Source organism: Alligator mississippiensis, chromosome 3 (assembly GCF_030867095.1).
Source record: "Alligator mississippiensis isolate rAllMis1 chromosome 3, rAllMis1, whole genome shotgun sequence".
In the NCBI taxonomy this organism is placed as follows: Eukaryota; Metazoa; Chordata; order Crocodylia; family Alligatoridae; genus Alligator; species Alligator mississippiensis.
In genome coordinates, this window is record NC_081826.1 from 132,966,354 (window position 1) to 132,990,708 (window position 24,355).

General features: G+C 42.9%; 1 protein-coding gene across 4 annotated transcripts in view; it reads right to left on the reverse strand.

The window, feature by feature from the left end:
- Window positions 1-23,151, reverse strand: part of SYCP2L (synaptonemal complex protein 2 like) — a 51,689-nt gene extending 28,538 nt beyond the window's left edge. The window contains exons 1-20 of one of the 4 annotated variants that reach the window (XM_059724432.1): window positions 23,048-23,151; window positions 20,776-20,841; window positions 19,772-19,909; window positions 19,547-19,668; window positions 16,599-16,701; window positions 15,802-15,826; window positions 14,683-14,768; window positions 14,485-14,573; window positions 14,143-14,177; window positions 13,270-13,412; window positions 11,055-11,107; window positions 10,164-10,209; window positions 9,203-9,295; window positions 9,046-9,106; window positions 7,590-7,738; window positions 6,465-6,525; window positions 2,402-2,523; window positions 1,655-1,730; window positions 1,484-1,565; window positions 67-124 (exon numbers count right to left, since the gene is read on the reverse strand). In XM_059724432.1, the coding sequence (XP_059580415.1) occupies window positions 67-124; window positions 1,484-1,565; window positions 1,655-1,730; window positions 2,402-2,523; window positions 6,465-6,525; window positions 7,590-7,738; window positions 9,046-9,106; window positions 9,203-9,295; window positions 10,164-10,209; window positions 11,055-11,107; window positions 13,270-13,412; window positions 14,143-14,177; window positions 14,485-14,573; window positions 14,683-14,768; window positions 15,802-15,826; window positions 16,599-16,701; window positions 19,547-19,668; window positions 19,772-19,909; window positions 20,776-20,841; window positions 23,048-23,098 (1,659 nt within the window). In that variant the 5' untranslated portion in view covers window positions 23,099-23,151. Of the gene's footprint in view, window positions 1-66; window positions 125-1,483; window positions 1,566-1,654; window positions 1,731-2,401; window positions 2,524-6,464; window positions 6,526-7,589; window positions 7,739-9,045; window positions 9,107-9,202; window positions 9,296-10,163; window positions 10,210-11,054; window positions 11,108-13,269; window positions 13,413-14,142; window positions 14,178-14,484; window positions 14,574-14,682; window positions 14,769-15,801; window positions 15,827-16,598; window positions 16,702-19,546; window positions 19,669-19,771; window positions 19,910-20,775; window positions 20,842-22,791; window positions 23,018-23,047 lie in introns of those variants that run through there. The other 3 variants (XM_059724430.1, XM_059724429.1, XM_059724431.1) reach the window with 3 other exon arrangements.
- Between the last annotated feature and the right edge of the window lie 1,204 nt (window positions 23,152-24,355).

The following is a 24,355-nucleotide window of genomic DNA, read 5'->3' on the forward strand; positions in this document are numbered from 1 at the left end:
TCCTGCTTTCCACATATGTTAAATGTACTGTTTCCTCATGCCCCGCTTCACCCTGCAAAAGCATACCTTTGGAGAAAGTTCTCTTACAACCTGAATATCAGGATCTTCTGCCACAGGTAACTCACTATGGACAAGAAAAAAAGAACATTTCCAAAGTACTATTAAAGCCAACGTAAGTCTTTATGAGGGGGAGGGGGAACCCCCCCCCCACAATGAAATCAATAGCTCCATCAACTCCAAACTAGAGGTACACCAATACACCAGTGTGATACCAGATCGGCACCGATATAAAGAAAATTGATCGCATCAGAAATTGGTCTTATGTGGCAGATAATTTGGCCAATAAGTGCCCGTGTGTGCGTGCAGCTGCAGTGCAGCTTTTAGGCGGTGAGGAGCACAGCCCGGCACCTTGAAGAGGTGGAAGGGGGAGGGAGGAGGAGGAGGGAGGGAAGGGGTGTGGGAGGTGCAGATCAAGGCCCCCTGTGGTGAAAGAGAAGTGGAACTAGGGCTGGGGGGCAAAGCTGCCCTGCTGGGGCAGGGCGGGCACAGGACGGAGCTGCGGCTTGTTGGGGGGGGGGGGGTGTGCAGGGAGGGAGGTGCGCAGCTCCTGTTACTGGTCCAGGAGGACATGGGGGGGGGGGGGGGGGGAGAGTCATGTGCCCCAAGATCTTCACGGGGCAGTGTGGGCTGGGGCTCTTCCTGGACAAGCCATGGCTCCATCCCATGCCCACCCCAGCTGGGCAGTACTTGTCCCAGGCCCTGCCCCTGCCCCAGCCTGAGCCCTACTCCTCCCTCACCACAGGGGCTTTGATCTGCCTCCCCCCGCCCCCTTCCACCACACCAGACTTACCAGCTGCACTCAGCTTTCCAAGCTGCCAGGCTGGTATCGGAAATCCAAATCAGTATCAGCAGATATGCCTCCTGAAAAATTGGCTATTGCCATCGGCCCCCAAAATCTCTGTTGGTGCACTCCTACCCCAAACAATAACTCAAAAGATTGCTAAAGGAGGGGAGATAACCATTATGCCCAAAATACCTGCTAAGCAAGGCAGTTACTACTCTCTAACACTAATAATGGAGAAAGAGTATTGTAGGCAAAAAAATGTAGTGACATGCTGCATTAAAGAAGATTGTGTGTAAATCCAGGACAGTGTAAATTAAAGGGGCTCAGAGCAAATTGCAAGAGTTAAAAATATAACAGATGTTTCATATTTTTTTCCAGGAGGATTACATTGGGAAACTGCAGTAAAGATGACAACAAGCTGACAACAGAGTACAAACAGCAGCCAGGAGTCCTGCATTTTAGTTTTTCTACTACAACATGTAGGCAGCATTTCCCCCCCTTTTCTATTCAAGTGGTAAAGGGGAGTTTTTCCATTTAGAAAAAACTGGTCTCAGCATATTTTATGAAGTAGAAACACACAGAAACCTTCAGAGAATGTGAACACTTTAGATGAGATCTTTAATCTTCAGAATCACTTACCTGGGTTTATCACTCATTCTTGGGGATGGAGTTTTAAACTTTGCAGAGGGTATTAAGGAAACTACTGCTTCAGTCTCTGGAGCTGTTGAAAGAGTTTTGTTTTTGAAGACTATAAAGGCAAACCATTTACAAATATCATTCACGTATGAAGTATAAGAATTCATGCCTGACCTTGCACATGGTTAGTAACACCCATCTCAGTTGGTTGACTTGCTGTGCTTGTACTTACACTTGAACTAGTTATCCGCTAAACAGAGAAATGAAGTCATGAACCAAGCATGCTTATGCACTAGCATCACAATACTATCAACAGAGAATACAGAAATATTTACAATTGTTCATAAATATTGCTTAAATCTTAGGGGAAGAAAACATTAAATTTGTGCAAGTAGATGCATGATGGTTCTACTCAGTCACACTGAGAACAGGAAGACTCTCAGCAGGAGTAACAGACTGTTTACATTCCTTCCCTGAAGCTCCCAGATGCTGGCTCAACCAGGCCCCAAGCTACTGGCTCCCAGCTCTGCTAATGTCAAAGCCAGAAACAAGGCATAAATCTACTCGGGGAGCACCCTGCCACTTACTTCCAGTATGCAAGACTGAGATCAAGAACAGTAGTGACAGTGGCTTCACCACTTCATTTTGAGGACACAGGCTCAAAAAACAGGGCTCCTGAGGAGTGCGGGGAAAGCAGCACAGCTGTAGGACATAGCCAAAATATTTTTGAGCTTAAGTTTGGAGAGAAGAGCATTGCCTTTTCCAAGAAATGCCCAATTTCAGAAGACCAAGTATAGTTTTCTAAGGCCTCAGTGCCTTAGGAATTAAGTCACAGAAGCAGCATGTTTCAAAGTGTTGGCCACTACATCTATTAAAAAAAAGGAGTAGGAATTCTCTCTCCACAGAATCCCACAAACTTACTGTAAGCAGGGTCCCCGACTGATCGCTATATTGAGATGCCAGGATGTCTGATAAAGAGTCTGTTTTTTCAGTGCTTGAAGTATCTTTGGTCTGCTGTAGGTAAGTGGATTCACACGTTGTTACTGTAAAACAATAGTACAAGTGGGAGCATTTCAAAAACATCTTGCCATACAGGCCTTTCCCTTTCAGCATAGGAAACCATCTTCGAGAATGAGCAAGACCACACCACACCATGCTTCTGAACCGAGCAAATCATATTTTATTTATTTTTATACATGCACACACACATATATAGATCTCTCTCTCAGGGGAGGGGGGGGGGGAAGTGTCAGTGTCTGTATGTACACACACACACTCTAGGGAGCAGGAGACTGGGCATGCATGTGGGTCTGTACAAGGGCCTAGATGTGGGTGTTAGGAATGCAGGTTTTTGTGGTGTGTGATTTTTTTTTCCTCCCTCCTGCTCCTCTTTTTCTCCTTATAGCATAGGTGTCCTTCAGGAAGCAAAGGGAAGTACAAACGGAGTCTGGGTCAGTGGTTGCGACTTACTCGGATGTGCTGTTTGCATTCCCCCTAGAGGGCCAGGAGCACTTTATCTGCACCAAATGTAAGCTAGTGTGCGCTCTGGAGGAAAAGATTCAAAGGCTGGAAGCATGGTTATCCATGCTACATTTCAGGGAACAGGAAAATTATTTGAACAAGTGTTATGAGGAGCTGGTACTGTCCTTTAGTCTCTCCAGTGAGAAGTGGCAACAGGTGACTACTCAAAGAAGGATGGTCCCCAGAATTGAAGAGGAGCAGACTGAAGCCAGCAATCGCTTTCAAGTTCTCTATGGTGGAACTGCTGAGGAAGAGGCAGAGGGGACGACATCTGCAGGCATGAGGCACAAGAATCAGCTGCCTAGAGAGCAGGAAATGCAAGACCTCAAGGACAGGGGTTCTAGGCCCACTGCACCAAGAAGGAAGAGCAGAATGGTGGTTGTGGGTAACCCCTTCTGTGGGGCAGACAGAGGCACCAATCTGTCATCCAGGTTCAGGAGGTGTGCTGCCTGCCTGGAGCCTGAATTTAGAATGTCAGAGACTAGCAAAGTTCATTCACCTTTACAACCACTAGCACTTCCTGCTCCACTTGTCCATGTAAAACACCAAAAATCTTGCCAGGAATGACGATAAGCAGATCAGAGATGACTATTAGACTCTTGGCAGAAGAATTAAGGAGCTTGCAGCATAAGTGTTCTCATAGATTCTTTCCATGGATGGCAAAGGTTCAGGCCATCATATTCTGGAAGTGAATGAGTGGCTGAGATGGTGATGTCTATATGAAAGCTTCAGTTTCTTTGACAATGGGCAGATGTTCTTGCGAGTATGACTGCTATCAAGAGATGGGATCCATCTAACGAGAATGAGAAACAGCACCTTTGGGCATCATCTCACCAACCTGGTAAGGAGGTCTTTAAACTAGGTTCCATGGAAGATGGCAATCTAAACCTTCCAGCAACAGAGCACACAGTTTAGAAGGGAAAGGACTCTAAACAGTAGCCACAGGTGCTGATCAATGTGTTTACTAATTATTTGGGTGCTGGCATAGAAAGCTTCTCAAGCAAGTTTGCAATGACAAAACAGATAAGGACTTCAAACAAGTTGGAGGAAGCAAGCGCAATTTAGAAGGATCTCAATAGACTGGAAAGCTGGGCTGGAGCTAACAGGTTGAAATTCAGTGCAGACAAATACAAAATGCTACACACCTCAGGAAGAATAAAAACCCCCCCACAAATAATAATAATTTAAAAAGTGGATGACACCTGACTGCATGGCAGCACTCTAGAAAAAGGACTTGGGAGTTTCAGTAGACAGATTCAAAATGAGTCTGCAGTATGACACAATGCTGCACAAAAGTCAAATGCTGTTTTGGGATGCATCAATAAAAGCATTAGGTGCAAGACACATGAGGTGAAAGTGCCTCTCTACTAAGCACTGGTTAGGCCCAATATGGAGTATCAGGTGCATTTCTGGGCTCCACATTTTAAAAAGGATATGGGAAAAGTCAGAGAGGGTCCATAGGCAGGCACCAAGGTTGATAAAGGGCTTCAAAAGCAAGCCATATGAGGAGAGGCTGAAGGAGCTAGGCATGTTTAGCCTGTGGAAAAAGGCACCTACGAGGGGATTTGGTAGCAGTCTTCAAATACCTGAAGGGCTGCCATAAAGAAGAGGGAAAGCACCTTTTTTCATTCACTGCAAAGAGGCGGCAGAGCAATGGCTTGAAGTTGCAGCAAATTTAAGTTTAGATTGGATATCAAGAAAAACTTCTTCACTGTTAGAAGAGTGAGGCAGTGGAAGGCTGCCTATGAGAGTCGTGGACTCTCCATCACTGGAGGTGTTCAAGAAGAGATTGGACAGTCACTAGTCAGGGATGATCTAGGCATAGTTATACCTAATATTTTATTATGAATATGTCCTATGCTTCTGGCCTTTGCTGGTTGCCCTTGCCCCAAACCTTTCTGCTACATATGTCAGGGTGTTTTCAAGCCTTCCTCAGAGGCATTTGATGTTGGCTGTGGTCACAGCTGAGGTTTTTAACTGGTGAACACATAGAACTTCAGTTCCGGCTGTTTTTAGTAGCAATGAAGCAGGTTACCAAACAAAGGCGTTACCAAGTAACAGGCAGCTAGTGTCTCAAATTCCAGGAGCTAGAAAACAGTGGTGCAGGGTGTTAGGCACTACTGATGCACTCAAGTAACCTCAAGACACCATGATAACAAGAGGGAAAGTGGGAGTTTACTTTAATTCTGTACATACTAGGAAAATGCTGCCTAAGAGGAACTGCTTTCAAGCTTTTGGGGTCAAATGGCAGCAAAAGGGAACATTGCAGAAGCTTCAAATCTCCAAGAGGATGCAGTATAAAATACTGGTCTCTGTTTTATCTTATATATTCCTGCATCTTGCAACATCATTTTAACCCTCCAGAACACAGGTTACAACATAGGCTTAACCCAGTTTTCTAATGCTGGTATCTCAAGAACCTCCGTGATCAGTGTAAACAGGGACAAGCCATAGTTAACACAGTATCCTCAGGTCATTACATACCTTGCAGAAATTCAGGGATTCACTCAACTTTCAAATGAAAATGTTAAATATAGTAAGCATCTTTCTATGCAGTTCTAACTACATCATCATCATCATCATATTAGTTAATAGGACTTCAGGGTAGCTTTTATATGACCAAGTTTCTAGCAAAGACAAGCCCCAACTTTGAAAGATTTAACTTGGAGAAAAAAACCCCCCAAAACCAAGCAACAGCAAACTATTTACATTTCTTTTCTTTCTATGCCAACAAGCAAAAGAGGTTGGGGGGGGGGGAGGGGGCGGTTCAGTGAGGTGCAAGAGTATTGTTTCTCGCGTTCAATACTATGGGACAATTCCTTGAGATTTAACATTTCATAAAGAATTAGTTTTTTCTTCAACTGCAAAGGCTGGAACCAAGATTTAAATCTAAAGTTCATCTCACTGGTGCTGAAAGTATTTAATTAATTATAGGGGGAGAGCACCCTAAAAAAAAGTCAGAAGAAGATACTGAAGCTCTGGAAATAAAATAAAGCACAAAAAATATATTACTTCTAGAAGATACTGGGTACAATTTTCAGGAGCGTTTGGGGAACTTGGAAGCCATTGATTTAATAGAACTTGGGTATCTGTGGCACAGTTTTACTGAATCTGTCCCTACAGAAGGAAAAGAAAACTTTAAATCCAAACCTAAAACTTCAGGACTGAATCTTATGGACCCCAACATCTTTGGTGAACAGGAACCCTATTTTACTGGTTAAAGCTTGCTTATAGTTTTGATCTCCCCATTTCCTAGGGCTGTCTGGCTCCTGAAATTTTGACACAGCTGGAGGTATTCAGAAATGGGATCTTAGTTTGCATTGTGGGGAACAAAAGGCAACCTAGAAATTTTCGTTTAAAATTTAATTTTTTACAGCTGCAAATGCTCTTTTCTTTACCTTTATGGAAAATTCCTAAAGTTCTGCCAGTGACAACAATTAAAAATAACTCCAAATCAACTCACATGTTCCATTTTGTCTTGTTTGTGCCTCCTCACTGACAGGATCCTCTTGACCCATAATTATCTGTTGATACAAGTTATTTTAAAATGATTTCTCTTTAAAAATTTATATAAATCAGGAATTATCTGCAAAAGCCAAATTTCCCATCAAGAAATAGCTCTGGCATTATTCACTGCTGTATTGCCATCATGTGCAACACAGCTCTCAGTGATTTTCTCCAGTCTATATTTGTTAATACTCTAGTTTGTTGCAAGAACAAAAACCACATGCAAATATAAATAGTCTTTCACCTCGTATCTAGGCACTTGTATGGGTTCTACTGTACATGTGTGGATCTCAAATACTTCAAAAGCAACCTCCCTGCTACACCACATCTCCTTTCCTTTCTTCCCTATTTATCAGAGTACTTCATTAGCTTAAAGTCTGCCAGTAGTTTTGCTGAATTATATTTTAATCTCAATATTGCGTTCTCACAGCTCCCATAGGCTTCTCTTTCTCTGTGTGCATGTTACAGCCTATTCCATAATATCATTCTCTAGTTCATAAGCTCATAGAATAAAAACGTATTGGTATTTTAGTTCACAAGTATAGTTTAAATAGAATCTGATGTTTCATCCATGTACTTCAAAGTGGAAAACAAAAAGCTGAAGTTAACTACTTAAATTAAAATTAACTAAATTGATTTGGTTTTGTTAATCTCACTTGGCCTCACTCCCCACATCTTCTAAACTTCAAAATCAGCTCTTTGAGCAATATAGATAAAAAAAAGTCTGGAGGCACAACAAGCATCTTCCTTCCTGTTAATAGGCCATAGCATCTACGTAGGCAGTCACAGATTGAAAGAAGGTGAAAAAAAGTATTTAAAACAAACCCATAGCAGCACAGATATCTACTGTATATTTATCGACTTGTTAATTTGGGTTGGTGCCTTATACTGTGACAGAAGGCCGAAATAAAGAACTAAAAACACCTCCAAAGACTTTGGAAGTCTCTCACCTTTTTCATGTAATCACACACCAAACAAAAGGCAGCATGCATTTATTTTTTCACATAAACTTCTGGCAGCCTGTATATTTGTTATGAGATTGTTTTAACATTACAAACGTGCAAAAAACCTGAATACTTGCCATTATTTTGTCTTCTCCCAGAATTTTTTTTAACACACTTAGAATATCAAACTGGGTAGTGAAAACTAGTTTGATTTTTGTTACTTCTCTACCATGGACTGTAGCAGGATGCTTCATGAGAATTTTCACCTCCTTCTGTCCATCAACCTCTAGTTAAGAAAGACAATTAGAATCTGCTTCCAAATGAGACGGGTCTGTTATGCAAGCAAAATCAGTGCAATTATTGCATACGTTCAAAATAGTAGGCAGTTTTTACATTGGAAAAATTTGACCATGAATAACCTTTGTCTTCCCTTTACCACAACGTTCAAGTACATCAACCACTTCCAAGAGCTGGCCCACACAGAGCTCTACATTATGTAGAAGGCCCCACTGGAACCACTTTACTATTCTTGCCCACCACCTGTTGCAGCTGTGTGCGCACTTGGAGCAGTTTCCTTCCCCACCACAAGGGCCTGGTCTATACTAAAAGCTAGCACAGCTATACCTGTTAGAGCATTTGAAAAGACTTCAGCTCCTGGCTGGCATAGCCATGGGAAGAGCTATGCAAGTGAAAGAGAGCCTTTTATGGCTTAAACTTGGGTCTTCCAGGAAGACTGCACAGCTACACTAACAGAAAAAAGTGACTTCAGTTGGTACACACTACATGAGCAGGGGTAAACCTTTTGCAGGTCTGCCACAAATTAGCCCTACACCCTCTCCACAACTCTCCCTGCACCCCCCCCAGTGCCACTCTGATCCCACTCTCTTGCCCAACTGCTGTGCTGCTTTCTGCTTCATGCTTTGACTGCTCTGCTTTCTGTTCCCAATTTGCTGCATGCCACAGAGACTGTTTATGCTACATGTGACATTTGTGCTGCAGGCTGGCTACCGCTGCACCACAGTATGGAGTCAAAACACATCTGTGCCAGCAGAGTCACTATAGTAGAGGCCAACATTTTTGGCAGGCATCCCACATGTTAAGCACACTCCTCTTCTCAAGTTGTACATACCAGAGTTTGTGCCCCATGGTAGTAATTTCTTGTTAAGATCTCTGTTAGGATGATCTGACAAGAAATGCCTTTTAGGGCCCAGTATTAGCCCAGCAAGGCCACTGATTTCAGTGGCAGTTAAACAGAATCCTTGGGAGACCAACAGATGTTCATGATGAGCTCAAACATGCGCTTATACATAACACTATGCTATCACAAGAGTGACCAGAATTATATTTCTGCCATCATATTGCACTGCATTGTAAAAAAAACACAACCAAAACAAAAACCTTTATCTTTATCTAAAGATTAGAAGTTAAAGGCCCAGCCAAGTTATGCTTGAAATTTCAGTACATTAGCAGTTGGCAGCACTTACACTGCAATCCTGTTGGATGCTCAAAAGTTCAGTTTGAGGTATGCAAGTACATCTACATTTTCTTTTGGCAATAAAGCCAATGAGGAGAACACTTTTTGCATGATCTTACCTTTAACACTGTAACTACTAACTGCCTCCTTTGACAGGCGCACAGATTCCCAAAGAGCACCCTTAAAAACCAAAAACAGAGCATCAAAGAGTAATTTTTACTTAATTATTTTAGTTAAAAAAAAAAAAATCAAAGAAAAACTGGAAATGATTTTTACCTCAGGGCTATCTATATAGAAAGTCAAACTCTGACTTCCAAGGTTGAAATCAATCCAAAATTCCTCCAGTTTCTCATCAGATGGTTTCTTTACCTTACAAAGTATAAAAGCCATTATGATTATTTCCAAAAGCAGTAAAACAAAAGGGGTTCCATTTTCCCCAAACTGCACACTAGATTACAGTGAAATTAATGATCTTTGGTACAACCAATTACATTTGTTGCTGCCTATTATAAAGATGAGATTCATTCTAATACCTGGAAAGCCTGTAATTGACTTGCTGTACCAACAAAGCTAGAAAAATTTGCTGTACATTAGTCAACAGGAAAATAAAATATTTCAACATTTAAGCAAACCTTTACACCATTTGTTTTATATAAGCTTGAAGGACACTCTATACATTTCTTTAACCTTATTAAAACAGAACTGATGGAAGTTTTCAACTATCAATTCAATTATGTAAGTCTGATCTCTCAATATTCTAAGGAGTACAGTATCCATCGTACACTTACAGAATTAAACTAACTATGGATCCTCACATGAATCTTTATGGCTTATAAACTAACTTGGGACCTACTCTTCAGGAAAGGCAGGAATGCCTAGTTCTTTTGACTGCTATTTTGAAAAAATCTAAGGCTAATGGCAGCTTTTTTCTTTCTTTATCACTTTCCTGCAATTTAACTACATGGCTACATGAACAATTTGACCCTTTGAGGGAATTCAAGAGACAGTTGGGTCTGTTCAACTTGTCTGGCTGACAGTAAAGGAAGGCAACTTTCCAGTTGTTTGGCAAATATAAGCATAAATAAGCATTCCTTATCACACCAGTATAAGCAATTGGCACATCCAGGGTAAAAAAAGTTATCAAAATTAATTATCTTTGAGAAGAAGACAAAGTAACCACATTGATTGCTATAGTAATAATGCAAGGAACATAAATCATAACTTAAAAAGTTGTTACCTCATCCATGTCAGCAACAGCAAATACACAAGGAACTGAATATACTCTGAAAAAGAAACACAATTGAAGTGAAGAATTTGTTTCTTAATGAGTCAGAAACTGAATTTGTATTTAAATAAAACCTTGAAAGAAGGTTACCTCTCAAGAACCTTGCTTTTCAAAACACTAGCAGTTTTCAAGCTATCAGATACACTTGCAGGAGATTCAGGAGAAGAAAGCAACACATACTTATTTTATGTTCATCCTGTCCTTTTCTCCAAGACGAGATTCTTTACAACTACTTTACCTGGTTGGCATTCATTAGTCTATCGACTGATGTTTTATTTCCAGAAAAAGAGCTGATCCACTGACAGTTACAAAGCCAGTCTTAAAAGTTAGCACCTTAAAATTGTCAAAAGGTAGCAAACTACCATTTCATTTTTAAACAAAATGAAAAATAAAATGAAGGAGAGATAGCTATTTAGATGCTGATCATTCATTAAATATATTTGTTCTAGTACTGCATTTTATGAATTGCTTGGGTCTTGGAAAAAAAAAAAAGAACAAAAGCAGCAATAGTGGCATCTGGGTTGTTGAACACAGGGTTGAAACAATGGCTAGACTACTTGCAGTGGTCCCTTAAAAGCTAGTTTCCTTCCTAAGTTCTGATAAGCTCTCAAATAAATAGTGCTAAGCTTTGGGAATATTAAAGATTTTGACTTCCATCAAAGTAAGAGCAGAGAGCAGAATCTGCAAAGAATATGCTACTTGTTAACATGGATATTGCAATGTACACACCATTTAACTTTAAAGTTGTACATTTCCCTCATTTAAAAACAAACAAAACAAACAAACTGCACTTTCTGGCCCATGGCATATAAAAATATTATGAATTACCCATGCATAACTCACCGTCTTTTATCCCCAAGTCTTTCATTTAGTTGGTTAAGAAATTTTCTGCAGTCCTTTAAGAGAAACAGCTTATTATACAAATAAGTTATCACTTATACTTGAACAGAGAAGACAGAGCTAGAGAACAGAGTACAGGTAGCTGGAAAGAGATAAAGCAGCATTGCAGTTGTCAGAGGTGGACTCAGTCCCAGGTTAGCAACATCACAAATCAATTAGAATTTCACACAGGAGCCTTAAAGAACTCCCAAAACAGTCCATGGCACTGGGGGGGGGGGGGGGGAGAAGAGGCATGCTGCAGGGGGTGGAAAGACAGCAAGAACAATTAAAGCATCTTTTAGATTCATTCAGTAGGTTCTCAATTTAGTTTCCATTGAAAAAATCAATGGCAGACAGGCAGGAAATGTTCTAATTTACATGCAGTTGTGCCCTAGCTTTGCTAAAAGCACTACACATCCCACTACTACAGTAAATTACATGCAGCTAATGACAAGAAGCCCCTGGGCTTCAGGGAAATTCCACAGGCTACTACTTAGACTGACATGCTAGTTGAGCAGACGAAGAAAATAAGTTTTATGTTTACAGTTTCAGCATTCATCAATTCTGTGAAGTTAAAGGGAAGGTAGTTATCTTCTTTCTGTTGTAACAGTCTTCTGTTAGTACATTCTTCTCTTATGATGAAAGGGGAATTTTAGTTAATGCAAAGCTCAGATGAACATACATGCCTGCTCTACAAACCAAGAACATACTATATATTCTCATATACAAAATGCACACTTTTCCAAAACCAACTGCTGGAAATTGGTGTGCATGAGCCATTTCTGCCCTATATCTGGGCAAAAAGTAAAAGTAAAGTCTGCACACAAGCTACCAAGCAATTAGCAGGTTCTGCTCTCTAGCTACTGCTACTCAGTCAGTTACTATGCAGAAAGATGTTTTTGAAGAGTAGAATGAAGAAAAAATATGTTATATAAAAGAAAATGGTATGGTAAGTGTAGAAGACCTCAAAGGGAACTTGAGCACAAGATGGAATGCTTGGCTGTGAGCTTGAGAAGATGCTTATGAAAACAAAAGATGGACTGCCATTCTTAAGTCATGCCAAGTTATATCTTAATCCATAGGTAGTTTAAGGCAGTGTTTCTGAACCCGTGGATCGCAACCCAAAAGCGCATCGCAACCATTACAGAAAAAAGTGGGAAAGTGCATGTTTCCTCTTGCAGGCTGGCAGAGTTTCAGCCTGCAAGTGACAGCTTGGAGCAAGCGGGAAGGGAATGAGGGCAATGTGGCAGGGGGCACCATGTGCATGTGCACACATGCATGTGGCAGCCAGGCAGGGTGGAGAACAGCTCCAGCAGCTCCCAACAGGTAAGCCTATGGGGCTGGGAGGGGGGGCCGTGGCACAGGCGATGCATTGAGGGGTGGGGCATGTGCTCTCCCAGATCTGCATGCCAACAGTGGATATGGGGCTGCAGCCTGGCTGGACAAGCACGGGCTGGAGTAGGGCAGTGAGATTTTTGTTGCTGCTGCCACCATCACCACGAACCCCATGCCAGCTATGGTGCTTTCAATATGAGAAGTAACTGACAGGTGGTAGGGGGCCATGCTGCCCTCACCTCCTCCAGCCACTGCCCTGCCCTCCCCCCCCCAAATACCCCATACACTGTGGGGCTGGGAGCAGTGGGTCAGGAGTGGAGCATCAGCAGATATTTTTTTTTTGGGGGGGGGGGGGGGGGAAGGCTGTTTTCCACTTAAAACTATTTACTGTGTCAGGACTGGCCATTGATATTTACAAATGTGTCCAGGTACAAAAAAGCTTGAGAACCACTAGTTTAAGCATCTACCTTTTATATCATGCAGCCCTATTTAAGACTAGATTCTTGCAAGTTTGAATCGTCTATGGGATGGGCAGGGGAAAATGTGTTTTATCTTCCTCTTCCAACTGAAGAATTTTAAATAAATACGTATATTTTAAAATAAATAGTTTAAACCATCAAACATCTTAAACTTAAATAATAACATCTTAAATGCTCTAGTTCAAATGCAATACTGCCATTCCTTGCATTAATGTAGTTAGTCAGAGTATTATTGAACCAAATTTCTTTTAAGAGCATTAAGCTTCTTTTTACCACTGCCAAGAAATGTTGACTCTAAGCCCAGATGAAACTAGCCCCTATGAAGAACTATGATTTTTGTGGCTTTCAAAATAAAGGACCCTTACCGTCTCAAATTCTCGATCCTTTATCTCCTTGAAAGCCTCAGCAAGATAATTATCTTCAAACCAGTGGTGAACGAGGTCATCCCTCCATTTCTTTGTCATCAACCTACACAGTGCTTCTGAAAGAGCAACTTGAAGGTCGTAATCTACGTGTGATAAAATACAAAAATAGAAGTATCCCTCAAAAAATAAAAAGGTTAAACACAAAGGCTTAATAAATATTATCCCAATGCATTACATTTTGCCCCAAGAAAGAAATGCTTTGATACCGTAATAAGAAAAAACAAGTTTCTTTGCAAAGCAGCATGATGTTTTTTATTCATTCAATTATTAAATACAACTGTGAGGTGTAATAATATCTGAAAATGTCTTCTAAAGAAAGGGAAAAGCAATCTAGTCACTATGGTTGAGTTACTCTCTTTTTTTTTTTTTTTTTAAACAGTAAGGTAACTAAAATAAAAGAGCTATATTTAATAGGAGTCAAAGCCACAATTATTTTCACACTCAAGTCTGATTGTTTTGTTCAACAAAACAGACAGGTTTCAATTGCCTGGCAAACAGATGTAAATTACAGGCTGATAACTTTTGGTGCATCTAAGAAAAAAATGCTATAATTTCTGAAGTTGATCCATTTCATTCTGTTAGTACTATAATATGACTTTCTCTATCAATTAGTTTAGTGTTTACGTGAAGTCATCATTAATAGCTTGTTGGCATGATTATTTTTCTCCTTTAAAGACATCTTGTATTCTCCTCCACAAACATTAATACACCAAAAAGCCAAAAGTTACAGAACTGAATAACAAACTCACAAAACAAAATTTTAAGAGAAATAAATCCAATTTGGGAAATTAATAATAGCTGGATATTTCTTACCACCAACTTCCAGAATTGTTTTTGCAAGATCTTTCCTGAAACAACATAACCCATTAGTTTTTTCCTTCCATTTTCATCTACTCAGACACAGACAGAAAAATATCAATCATTTGCATCATTTCTCTCCTTAATGGTGAAAAAAGTACAACCACACAACTTGAGGCTTCTCTCTAAGTTATAATGAAAAAGTTTGGAACTTTATCCATACCTCTACAACATATAAGACTTCCATTACTGAGCACTAGTGGAACAGTTATGTAAGGGTTATGATCTCAGACGGTTAAAACTTGACTATACCAACAACTAACTGCTCTAAATGTATGAGACAGAAGGGATACTCACGTAAGTGCACACATTTCTTCAGATAAAGGGATTTTTTTTCTTTCCTCCCGTGGTACACTGTCCAGCAAAGAGTTGAAAGTTCTCAAAGCCTTTTTTGCAGGGATTAAGAGCGAGGGAGAAGGGAGACAAATAATTTAAAATGCATGTATTTAAGACTTCATGTACTTCTGCGTATGTTCTCTTTCCTGGGACTCTTACCTCCTGCCGGACAGCACAGCTTATGTTACCTTCCGTCACTAGCTGTCCTAGATCAGGTAAGAATGACTCCAGCAATTGCTTCTTCCCTAGAACAATAGGTAAAACTGTTACATCTGACAAACAAGAGCAGCATTACCTGAAACAGACTACACTGTTAAAGCAGTACAGCCACCCCTAGTGCAGGTATGAAAGGTAGGTTTACCAACACAGCATATTCACCTCCTTGTACAGAAATAAGCTATCCCAGTAAGATACTTGTTGGCACACCAGTTGGGGAGGAAAGAGTTATACCAAGAGCTAAAAAACACAAAGACAAAGCAATTCTAAGCACAGTCTAAAGAAGGGTTTCTCAACTGGTGGGATGTGTCTCACTGGTGGACACGAAGGTCCACTAGGTGGGACTCAGGTTGTGGCAGCAAAACCAGAAGTGCCACGGTGGGACTTCTGGTTTTGCTTTTGTGCACTTTGAGCGAGGCGAGGGTCCCCCAGCAGCTGATCATCGACCAGTGGGACCAGGATTTTTTGACCTTACATACGTGGGAAAGGTGCAAATGGTTGAGAACCACTGGTCTAAAGAATGCCATGCTTATTCCTCTTATAGCCTGCTAAATTTAAAAGTAGAGGAGACAGCACATGCTTTGCATCTCACTAATGCATAGGTACCACTCCCACCCCTTCCCCAACCCAATGAGTCTTATGAATCCAGAACTCTACTCCTATATTCTGGTACAAATTATCATAAAATAATGCCAGCCATTTCAGGGGAAATTAACAGTTCATCCTTTTCCCTATTCCAATGGAAAAAAAGCTTCAAAACATAGGAAACGTGGGTGTTTTACACAAGGCAAAGCCATTTGAACAGTACCATTTACCTTGGAACAAGAGATATACCTGTTGCCAACACACTAAAACAGGACACCAAAACTTTAATACAACACTAGGGAAGCTGGACATCCTTGATAACTTCCCAAGAATTACTAAATAATATTCTTATTTGTATGTTAGTTCAAAACTTCCTGCAAGGAATCAGACATAGCTTTGAATGAAATCCTGTTTAAACAATAAAGAAAAATGCTGTTTAGACATGTTTAGGTTAATGATACTGGGGAAGTCACTGACCTTCATTGTCACACTTGCAAATCACCTGATGAAAGAGAAGAGAATCCACATTAAAACACATGCTATACACAGCCACACAAGCTGCTCACAAACCTCCCCAAAAATTTTGGGGGTTGTATTCCTACTACACCCCATCCAGAGTGTAGGAGTGTCTTAAATGCTAAGCAATGCAGATGAGCAAAGATTATTTTGCCTGCAGTTGTGATAAATAAAATGTACCTCAATAGAGCTGTACACTAAAATAGAAAAGATAACGTTTTGTAATACCTGTGTGTACAGGAAAAAAGTTATACAAATCAACTATTCACAAGCTCCAAGAGTCAACACCAATAAATAAATAAATAAATAAATAAATAAATATATAAATAAATAAAAGCACCTTTCCTACAGATGTACTCCAATATATGAAAGTTTGTAATTAATTTCTAAAACATAATAAAAACAGATGCATAGGTATTAGAAATGGCCACTACTTTAAAAAACTAAAATGCTACCTCTCCCAAATGTTGCCAGAGAATCCAGGTCACAAAAGCTTATTGAAACTCTTATTTCTTTCCATCCATCCTTAAGTCACATTTCAGCAATGCAAATTGCTGGCAATTAGGCTGCTGCAACACATGTAGTCTCTGAAATACCACCACTGCATGTAGTCTGTGCTCTAGGCAGATAACTGAACCAGTGTATCTCAGTTTACTGGGCTCAGGTATCTTCCCAGTTCTTATAATAGAAAGTTATCAATGATCAATGTATCAGTTATTACAGAAGAGATATTAAGTTATTGTTTTAAGTGTGCTTACCAATGCAGAGTCAAAGAAATCTTCAACAAGTTTCATCAGATAATTATTTTGGGCTGGCTCTATGAGCATTAGGAATTCTCTTGTTCTTTCAAACCAAGTTACCATGTTAAAAAAAAAAAAAAAAAAAAAAAAAAAAAAAAAAAAGAAGTTAATAAGAACCGTGGAAAGTTTACATGCAACCAAACTTTGAAGTTTTTTTTTAGCTCAAGTTAGGCATCAGTAGCTAGGTCAGTCTCACAAAACACACACAGTTAAGTATGTGTATGTTAGCACAAGCTTGATAAGAGGGAAACTGAAAGAGGACAGGGGAAGTTAACACCAACTACGGAGAGAAGTTACACATAAACTGATTTAAGCAATCAGAAACTGGTTTAAACCTGTAACAGAACGTAAGTACAGCGCACATAAACCAGCTTCAAAATGGCCAAGGCTAGTTTAAGTTAAACCTGATTGAATGTCGTATCAGACGTAACTAATTTGGGTCATACCAGTTCATGGAACTTCTGTCCCAGACCCCTTCCTGGTTTAAGTTAAATCAGAGTCCCTCAGCATGCTCAGCAGACCTGGGCTGTGCTCTGCTCCAGTGGAACAGGGCAGGCCCTGCCCCCAGCAGGGACTTTTCCATCCCCTGCAGTCAGGAGCAGGGTTGATTTCTCTTCCTCACCCCCTTCTCGGCTGGGGAATCAACCCAGCTTCCAGCTGGGGTGGGAGAGGAAAGCCCCCACTGCCAGCTCCCCCCCCCCACCTGGCTTTGGACTCCTAGACAGGCTGTGCCCAGCACAAGGGGTGGGAAGCCCACAGTGGAGGCTGTTTTTCCACCCCACTCTCTCCTCAGCCAGCCTGCCAGCCAAGCAGGGGGCATAGCTAGGTGGCTGGCTGGCTCCTGGCTTAGGCAGGGGAGTAAAGCCCCTGCTGCAATCTTTCCCACAGCTGGGAGCCAGCCTATCACCCAGCCCCTTCCCCAGCACAGCCAACAGGCCGGCTGAGGGCACAGGGGGAAAGAATAGCCCTTACTGAGGTCTCCCCCACCCCTGCACCTAGCACAGCATAGCTGGGGGGCCAGAGCTGCAGGGGGGGGGGGGTGGCATTCCCACCCCTGCTCCTCAGCTGGCCAAGGAAAGGGTAGGGCCAGGTGATCAGCCCAGCTCCTGGCTCTGGGTGTAGGGAGGAAGACTGCTCTGCTGGGGTTTCCCTCCCTGCTTCCCCAACACCAGAAACACCCCAGCTGGGGGTCCAGTGCCAGGTGGAGGGGAGGGTTTACCCCCATACCCTCTCCTCAGCTAGCCCAAACTGGGGGGGCATGGCTGGTGGGGTGGGCTCTGGCCATGGGGAGAGAGGAGAAGAGATGTCTTGCTGGGGGCTTCCCTCCCTCCCCCATGAAGGAGGAAGTGGGGAGACCCTGGATGGGGTCTGGTGGGGCAGTTCCCCCCAGGCCTACTCCTCAGCTGACTGGGACTGAGGAGGGGGCATGGCAAGAGGGACCAGCTGTGGGCACAGGGAGAGGGGGAGAAACATCCCACTGGGACTTCCCTCCTCCCCCTTCCCCAGGGTTACGGAGACCCCAGCTGGAGGTCTGGTGGTGCGCTCCCCCCACGCCACCTCCTCAGCCGACTAGCTGCTAAAGAGGGAGTACAGCTGGGGAAATCATGCATCTCTGGGATCTCTGCACTGGCCACCAGGCTAGGAGGCGAGTTCTAGCACCCCCTGGCACCCGGTATAGGCCACTGCAGGGGTTTGGCCATCTCACTTTTGAAAAGCAAGAGTTTGCTTTCTTATTGGTCAAGTCCAAGCAGTTCACAGAAACATGCAGAGACTGAATCAGTTCAGGTCTCAGGCTTTTTGACTGTCCATCCCTAGTCCAAAGGACCCAAGAGATCACTTGATCATATGAATGGAATTAAACAAAATAAAATCTTCCTCAGCAGAACAGATAGACAAGCCTAGGATACCAGTCACTCACTCTGGTGAAAGTTGCTTCTGCCAAAGCAGAAATTGCTTTTCCTTCCCTGTGCCCACCCCAAATGGCTTCTACCTATGCCCTGCAGCTAAAGCTATATAGATTCTGTAAGGGGTGTGCAGAAACTGTTTGGGAAAAGCTTTCCATAGTAGGTTATATGTTGTAAAACCAAAAAGAAATGGGTTGGAGGAAGCCATTTCTGCTAACACTGTGAGCATCTCCCTTGATCTAGCTAACAGAGTATTTTGTATGTATTGCTAAGTTTTGTTACTTTGGTTTGCAAACGAATGATCAGTATTTATATTCCTCAAGAACAAACTTATAAAATGGTATTAGAAAATATGGGACTGGAGAGACTTCCATGGCACAGCACTAATAACCATCTTGGTGCTACTAATTCTTCCACAAAATCCTCACTAAATAGCAGCTGAGCATTTTTGTGCAAGCATTCTCACTATACAAGCAGAGCCATTAAAAAAAGTCAACATTGCCAGATACAGGATTACAGGACTGGACCCTAATTTTATTTCTACAGTATTGCTGTGTAAGAAGCATCCTCAAAGACAGCATATTAGCCAATCCAAAAAAGGAAGATTTTTCTAACAAAGTTTTGCTATTTTTGTTGTACCGTTTAAAACCAATTTCAAAGCTTTATTTTATGGACTGAACTTACATTACATTCCAACTAATGCTCTTGTTTATTAAAATCGTTTAGAGGTAGTCCGCTGTTTGTTAAGTTTTATTATGCAAACCATGCATTTCTACATGTGTCTAAACAATGAAAGATTTTTGGTTGACTGGAACATTTCATGTAGACCAATTCACCAACAAGTTTGTTATTTTAGTTCAGTAGATATGCTAAAGAAGAAAAAAAAAATAACCCTGCAGTTTTATTTCAATAGCAAATCATACTTCAGTGGCTTTTTTTCTTTAAAAAAATTCTGAAAAAATTCTGAAAAAACACTCTTCCATCTGAGCAAACTGTATACTTATCTTTGGTATCAATCCCTGCTGAATAAGTAAGCTTGCACCTTCTTGTGGATCACTCTTAAAGTAGAGCTGAATGCATTTCAACAGCACTGATACATTTTGAAATTCATTCTTGTCCAACTCCTATAAAACATTTTTCATCAGAATGTCAATAATAAACTTGTTTAGAATAGTAAGTATTTAACCCAGGCCTCAAGCTGATTACAGCATGTATTATATTACTTGCCTTTTTTAACACTTTGTCAAGTTGATTAAACAGTTGTTTACTAAATTTTTGAGGAGGACAAATTTCTTTTTCTTGAAACAGCTCACTTATTTTCTGAAATCCTTTTCCCTTAAAAACATCAGTTATAAGCGATTCAAGCTGAAAAAACACAAAACAAAACATGAAGCACAATTACTGTTCCCCAAAGACAGTGTGCCTAAACACCAGCACCCCAAAAATTCGGGGTTTTTTTGGCAATGCTTGTTTTAAGGGAAGCGCCCAATGAGAATGAAGGGTTTCTATTTTATTTCACTGCTTCTTTTGGTACTTTCTATTTGAAAATTAGTTTTAAAAAGTTGGAAAAAAATTGGGATCAATTCTTTCAGAAATAACAAGCAATTACAAGAGCCTCAATTTTAGGGTATACCACACAAGACACCTTAAAGTGGCTGGATGTCCAAAGGGTGACCAACTCGATTCCTCCAGCTCAAGTCATTTCATAAATATCTTTTTACCCCACAACTCCCTTTAACCCATCTGAGCATTTGCCAACAAAAGATGCAGTTAAAATCTATTAACTCATTTTATACTTTACATCCCTTCTCAGCCTCTTGTAGGCTCAGATCAAGTGTTTCTCTCTCATGCCAAATACCTTTGAGATTCACTTGTCAGGAACATTGTTTTTAGTATATTTGTATAGACAATACACTAAATATTTGTTTCTTTTAAATAAGAGAACGTAGCCCAAAACCGTATATTATGCCTACACAGGACCCCTGAACTTATGTCATTAACAGACTGAATGGCAGTTCAGGTCAAACAGCCTCCTATCATTGCTCTTACTACATATTCAGTTACAGCATTATATGTAAAGCTGGCAGAAATGGAGTATCATATTGCTTATTCATTTCATGTGCACATACACAAAGGATATGAGTATTACTTAAATAGATATATACAAGATTAATAACATCCATTATTAACATACAAGAAAGTAACAGCTTACAGATTAAAAAGTTATTTACATAGTATTCTGTTCTGGCTTCCATGTTTCCATTTAAGTCACTGCTTCCCTCTGGACTTTCTTTCTCCTTTAAACATAAAAATAAAGATAAAAATAAAGGCGGCACTCATTTCTACATAAAAAGGAAAGTTCATTTGGAGACCAAAGTCTCTTTTGATTATGAGGTTACTTAGAAGGGAGAGAAAACCCCTGGCTCTTTTACCAGTCCCCAAAGAAAAGAAGTTTAATTGCAGAAACTCGCACGTCTGTTTTCTGGCTGTGCCTTCAATGCCTCCCCCCACCTCCCCATCATAATTGTATTTGTATCCCTGGGACTCCTGAAGTGAGCCTCTCCTAGACAATCTGGAACTCCTGAAGTGAAACCCTAGGTTTTAAATATGGACAGAAGCATTTACAAGGACCCTCAGTTCTGTAAACCAAGTTCACCTGTAAAGATGCACATCTAGTTATATTTCTAATGATTTATGTTTGTATTCATACCTATAATGTTTTAGTTTGTCTAGAAAGCTGCACATCTACCCTGCCTTCTGTCTGGCTTCAGACTAGCAGGGCTAATTACCTCTCTCTGGAAATCAATTTGCCTGGCAAGGCCAGAGTCTTGGCTTCCAGGACACAACATAAGGCTTGTTTCTTGTGCTGCAGGCATATTTGGAGGAGGAAAAGCAGAGAAGAGAGAGGGAAGCACTTTTATTCCTGAAGACAGTCTTTTCTGGACACCAAGAAATTCCAGTGTTGTTTGGCCACACACAAAAGTAGGGGGAAGTTCCCTAGAGCAATGATTCTTAACCTTTTTTGTACCAGGACCCATTTGTAAATATAAATGTCTAGTCCTGACCCAGTGCCCCTCACTCCAGACCTGCTGCCCCATCCCCAGGCCCCCAGCATGCGGCATGGGGGTTGAACTCTGCCAGCCTGCAAGGGAAGACCCGCAGTTTCCCACATTTTCCTCCTTTAAAAATGACTCCATTTTTTAAAGTTTGCAGATTCATTTTTAAAGAGTTTGTCCCTGACCCTTTCACATATTCTTGTGTCCTACTTTTGGGTTGTGACCCAGAGCCTGAAAAATGCTGCTCTAGAGAAACTGAGCTAGAGAAGGAGAGAGAGGGAGAGATTAAGGGGGCCTGGAGGACAGCGATGCCATGCCACACAGCAGCAAGAAGCTGCCCATGGGTGGATCAGGAGGAGGAGCTTAGGGTGGCATCAGAGGACATTCCGATTTTCTGCTACTCTGTCCTCTATTGATACAAAACCAGACGCCTTTATGTCCTCTATGTTTTGCTTCAAGAAATTGAAGCATTTTTCAAGCTCTGGGTCATGACCCAAAAGTGGGACACAAGAATATATGAAAGGGTCAGGGGCAAACTTTTTTAAAAAGGGATCCGCAAACTTTCTGTTCAAGAGAAAAATAGAGGACATAAAGGCATCCGGTTTCATATCAGTAGAGGACGGAGGACAACTGAACTGTTCTCCATGTGGACATTGGCAATGCATAGGGGGTGCATGTGCACCCCCTGGAAGCACCAGCTGTGAAACTGGAAATGCACTTCTGGTTTCGCCACTGGCTTGGCGATCCCCCTGGGTGATGATCAGCAGCTGGGGGACCCCTCCCCACTGGCAGTCTGGACTCAGGAGACACCAGTCACCCACCATGTTGGGTGCCCTAGTCGTGACCCACAACTTGAAGAAAAAAAATGATGCTCTAAAGAAATTGAGCTGGAGGGAGAGAGAGGGAGAGGTTAAGGGGGCCTGGAGGACAGAACCACAGGGCAGCAACATGGGCTGATGAGCAGGAGGTGCTGGAGCCCCTCTCTCAGAGAACAAGGGCCAGGAAAGGAGGCGCTGGAGGAAGAAAGCCAGGGCCGGGCTCTGGGGAAGAGGCAGGGGAAGCCGACTTCTTTTCCCCGCAAGAGCAGGAAGGGCACAGCCCGGGGGGAAATCATACTAAGGGGAGGAGGAGACCCAGGGGTCCCGGGAAGGGAAGCAAAGCACGCAGCACAGCCGCGCGGGACGCACTCACCTGGGGCGGGCAGGCGGGGCCGGGCGCCCCACGTGCAGCCTTAATGAGGCGCGGGCCGGGCCGCACAGCTGCACCGGGGGCCGCATAGCCCAGCTCCGCGCCGGCAGCCTCCGGGGCCTGCCCGGTGGGGAAAGGGAAAGGGAAGGGGAGGTGCGCCGCGCCGGCCGGGCGCTGAGGTAACAGAGAACAGCACGTGTGACCGCAGGAGCTCGTGTCCGACCCCACGGGCGTCTCCCTCCCCCGTGGGCAAACCTACCGCCTCCATGGTGCGGGGCGAGGGCCCGCGCCGCCCCCCATGAGGCCCCATGTTGAGCCGATGGCGCTGAAAACCGCAGGTGTTGCGGGTTGAGCTCGTTGTGCGGAGGCCGGGCCAGGGCGGGGATCCCGGGCCGGCTCCTTTCAAGGCTGCCCGCAGGGCTAGGTGAGCAAGACAGCGATCATGCAATAATCTCCGGAGATTTCAAACGGGGATCCACCCGCCTTCAAAAAGTACTGCTCTCTTCTTCCCTGTGCTTGAAGAAGGGTGCTTGGGCCCGAAAGCTTGTGAAAGAACAATTTTGGGTCACCTTTCCATCAGGATCCAGAAGGACACTTGTTCACCACGGGCACCCCAAGGGAAGACAAAGCCCAACAGTCACAAACTCCTGCAAGACCATTTTAGGCTAGATGTAAGGGGAAAACTTTACTGGTGGACCCCCCAGGGCCTGGAACAGGCTGCCGGCAGTGGTGGTGCAAGCACCTACTCTGGACACTTTCAAGAAACATTTGGATGTGTATCTTGCTGGGATCCTTTGAACGGGTGTTCCCCCAGATCCTGCTGCACACCCCTTATGTACTTATAGGCTGCTACCAACCCTAGCTGACTTCCTGACCCTCAGGCAGGGGGCCGGACCAGATGAATTTACAAGGTCCCTTCCAGCCCTAATGTCTATGAAATTATGAATTTTCCAACTATTGAGCTGGTTGAATAAAAGATATCATATCTCCCCAAAGAGCCTTGTCTGCCCATGTCCTTAGACCACAGTTTCTCAACCTGTGGGGTTACATGAGACACAGGCAGGGGGTACGCAGGTGCCAAAAACCCCTGTAGCAAGGGGGCACCGTCGCTCCCCCCGTTGCCACTGGGCTTGCATCTGGCCACTCACCCTTCACAAGCCAGCCACAGGCTGGAGGAGGGGGAAAGCGGGCACACAGACACCCGCGCACTCCCCGCCAACCCAGCCTCAGGCAGGTAAATTTCTTTCTTTATCCTGCCTGGGCTTTGGTGGGGGAAAGAGGGGCAGATCGAGACCCCCCCACAGTGCAGGAGGGAGTACAGTAGGTGAGGATTGCCCCACAACCCGGCCCACCCAGGACCCTGTTCACCGTGCCCCATTCACCGCGCACAGGAGGGAGCAGGCTGCCGCTGCAGGCTGGGGCTGGGGCAGCACCAGGCTCTTCCCGGTACTCAGGGCAGGCTTTGGTGATGGGAGGGGGGCTACTGCCACCCCAATATTTGGTGTAGCCCTCCCTAACTGCCACCAAATGCTGGGAAAAGCCTGGCACTGCTGCTGGCCCCACCTGT